The sequence below is a fragment of the Sinocyclocheilus grahami genome, unplaced genomic scaffold (assembly GCF_001515645.1).
Source record: "Sinocyclocheilus grahami isolate Dianchi unplaced genomic scaffold, SAMN03320097.WGS_v1.1 scaffold61.1, whole genome shotgun sequence".
NCBI lineage: Eukaryota > Metazoa > Chordata > Actinopteri > Cypriniformes > Cyprinidae > Sinocyclocheilus > Sinocyclocheilus grahami.
In genome coordinates, this window is record NW_015505240.1 from 2,878,237 (window position 1) to 2,882,142 (window position 3,906).

At 31.2% G+C, this 3,906-nt stretch overlaps 1 protein-coding gene across 1 annotated transcript in view; it reads left to right on the top strand.

The window, feature by feature from the left end:
• s100z (S100 calcium binding protein Z) overlaps window positions 1-3,570 on the top strand; it is a 24,998-nt gene extending 21,428 nt beyond the window's left edge. The window contains exon 3 of the mRNA XM_016271390.1: window positions 3,306-3,570. Within this exon, the coding sequence (XP_016126876.1) occupies window positions 3,306-3,455 (150 nt within the window). The 3' untranslated portion in view covers window positions 3,456-3,570. The remainder of the gene's footprint in view (window positions 1-3,305) is intronic.
• The last annotated feature ends 336 nt before the right edge of the window (window positions 3,571-3,906 follow it).

The window sequence follows — 3,906 nt, forward strand, 5'->3', positions numbered from 1 at the left end:
TGTGTGTGTATATGTGCGTGTGTGTGTCTATATCAAGAGGAAAATAAGTTGCCTCTCCTCCCTCTTTGACTGAATCTCATAAACCTGTAAAGAACACACCCAGATCATATTTCACACCAAAATGTATATAAATTATAATTGTATTATTATTATTATTTTAAATGTATACTATTTTTAGTATAAAAATAATCCTACAGAAAAAGCCTATTTTTAGGACAATTAGGAATTTTGCATTGTATATTCATTATTGTAATGTAAAAATTCACATTCTCATTATTTTAATGCAATAAATAAATACAGATAAATAAACATATTATTAATATACAATATTAATGTATATATTTATCAAGAGGAAAATAAGTTTCCAGTGTGGTTCTTCTTTTTTAGGATTACTGATAAACTAATGTAGTTTGATTTGTATTAGTTATCTATTTTAGTTTTAGTTACAGTTGTAGTAATGTTGTCATTTTATTATTTTTTTATTATATCTATATAGGCTTTTTATTAAGTTTTAGTTTTATTTAATTTGAGTTATTTCAGTACTTCAACATACAAAATGGAAATGAAATAATATATATATATATTGAATGTATTTATATGTACATGTATATGTGTGTGGCTGTACATACACATGTAATTTAGTGTTAGTGTTATGTTAGAATCATTATTATACTCATACCTTTTGTTCTTTAAATATTTTGAATTGTTTTTAGCTTTATTTTTTTGTTTTCATTTAAATGTTTAGTTTTGAAATGTTGTTGTACGCATTTGGCATTTTTGTTTAATTTCTATTATTTTCTTAAATGTGCGTATACAGTATATATATATATAGTATTTATAGAGTTTTAAGTACTTTTTCTTATTTGTAAGTCGCTTTGGATAAAAGCGTCTGCTAAATGACTAAAAGTAAAGTAAAATATATTTAATATAGATGATAAATAGATATTTTACAACATATTGTAACCGGGCGAACGAGACGAGAGACATGCAGATCCATGTGCAAGCTTTATTAGACAGAGACAATAACACAGGCAGGGTCGAAACACCAGCAAACAGGTATGGCACGGGCAAGACACAAGAGTATTCCAAGGACAGACGTGACCAGACTCTGGCGAACAATATCCAACAGGGCAAGGCAAAGAGAGATAATCCAGGTACACAGCAATAGTTCAGGCAGGGGCAAACAGAGTCCGGTAAAACAATAGATAATCCAACGTACACAGGCAGGAATCAGGTAATAGCAAGACTAGACTAGACTAGACTAGACTAGACTAGACTAGACTATGAAAACACAAAATGGCTCCGTAAAGCAGCTATCACTAGGAGAGTGATAAACGCAGAACAATACTCGGCGATTAGAGAAGGATTTGAGTGGTTGTTATATAGTGTGTGTGTGTGATTGGCTGCAGGTGAGTCCAATCAGTGCAATGGAGCATGGGAAATGTATAGTCCAGGGTGACGTGCAACAGTTTGTGTGGTGTGAGAGTCAATGTAATCAGACGATGACCTCTGGTGGCGAGCAGACGGAAGACCACGGACAGGATTCGTGACACATATATTTAGTTTTATTAAACATAAAAAAAATGCATTAATATATATGTATATATGCATGTGTATTTTGTTTGAATAGAACATTTTGACAGGTTAGTTTTTTTTGTAATGTGTTCATACTGTTTTAAATAAAATATTATGCTAATTTATACTAATGATACAGTTAAATGCAACTGAAAAAAAAAAGAAAACTGAAAAGTAGAATGTTTTGATTGCATTAGCATTATGAGGACGAATGTGCTTAATTGTCATGCAAATAACGTCTCAATGCAACAAAATTGTAATGTTTTTTTCCCGTTACGTAACATAATTTCTCATTTTCTTCATTTAATTTTTGGGATGAAATATAAGCTGGATGTGTTTTTCATGAGATGTGGGTCTCAGCTGTGTACGCATCATCAGAAGGAGGCTGTTGCTTACGCATCATCAGTTACTGGCTGGAACACAGCCCGATATAGACTCTCACCTCTCCCTCGCCACAACACACTCGCACACACTCTCCTGGGAGTGTATACTGTAACGTTAGGAGGCAGAAAGAGTAATGAATGAGATGTTAAACTATGTCTGGTGGCTTCATGTGTTAACCACACACACACAGATAGTCAATCATTCAGTGTAGCCACAGGCCGATGGACTCTGAGGGTTTTAAAGTCACGGTTCATCAGTTACCAGCATCACCGCTGGGACGCACAGCAACTGGGTTTTGCCCAATCGTGCTCACGTGGAATGAATGTCAGGGTAGATGGATGATATCCATGAGATGGATCTGATAGATGGGCTGGAAACAGGCAATTACAACAAGATCAATTACATTGAGTTAGTGCTCATATAAAAACAAACATATACTCAACATTAAGCAATGTCTATAAGAAAGCAGTATATTTGAATATGTTCCACAGAGCTTTTATCAGAGTGTGATTGGTAGTGGCCTGTATTGTAAAGGCTGAATACAACAGATCTTAATTCAGACTGGAGAAACTTTAATGAAGGAGTCCTACAAAACAAAATATTATATAAAATTTTTTTTTTTATTATAATTATTTTATTAAATCAAAATCTATTCCTTTTTAATAAAATATTATTTCTAATAAATATAATTTAAAAACATTATATTTAGTTAAATTAATATTAAGATAAATTAAAAACCCATTTTAGCATAACTAAACTAAATATTTATACAACAATGTATACAATTTATTTTCTAGATTCAAAAAAATAATTTGTCAAATCCAAAAATGGAATATATTGTATGAATGTTTATAAATATATATATTTTTTTTTTTTATAATACACTGAAAAAAATTATAAACGCAACACTTTTGTTTTTGCCCCCATTTTTCATGAGTTGAACTCAAAGATCTAAGACTTTTTCTATGTACACAAAAGGCCTATTTCTCTCAAATATTGTTCACAAATCTGTCACAAATCTGTTATTGCACAGGTGTGCCTTAGGCTGGCCACAATTATATATATATATAATTGTATTGTATTTAATTATATTTTAATTGTAAAAATATAATTTAATTATAATTGCATTAATAATAAAATTAATACAATTATAAAATAAAAAAGTACATAATACAATTCTTAAATCTTAAATATATTTCTTTTATATGAAAATATAAATATCCTATTTCTAGAGATTTTGACCAATCAGCATTCAGTACCAGAACCATTTGTGTATAAATGCACAATATAGCATACATATGTTTCATGCTGTGCTGAGTTGTTGTGTTTGTTTTGTCTTTGTTTAGTCTCAAAAAGACCCTATGCTGGTGGAAAAGATCATGAACGATCTGGACTCCAACAAAGATAACGAGGTCGTCTTTAATGAGTTTGTGGTGCTGGTGGCGGCGCTGACTGTTGCGTGCAATGACTTCTTCCAGGAACAGCAGAAGAAGTAAGGCAAAGATGAAAAGAAAGGCAAATGAAACGGATGCATGAAAGTACCTGCTTGTATAATGCTCTATGATGCATTAAACCGTTTGTTATTAACCAGATCACATGTCCTTATGTTAGTCATTTACTGTCAATCCTTGGTTTGTATCAAAAGCAATCATTAAATAAAAATAAATTATTAATGTCAATGATTTAAAATGACTTTTTTTCATGAAAAGGTGTACTTATGATAAACTGAAAGCTGGACTTTATTATCCTATACCTGAAGAATACAATGGACATCTATAAGACCTCTGCTTCTATGTCCCTCTTATGTTTTTTAATTCATTAAATCGTTAAATCTGAGCTCAATCATGTTATTTTTCTCATTTCACTAATGCACATACTGCTTACTATTTTAAAAAACAGTCTGCTGTATGTTGTTAAGATGTTTTAAACTGTAGTGTGTCCACCAGG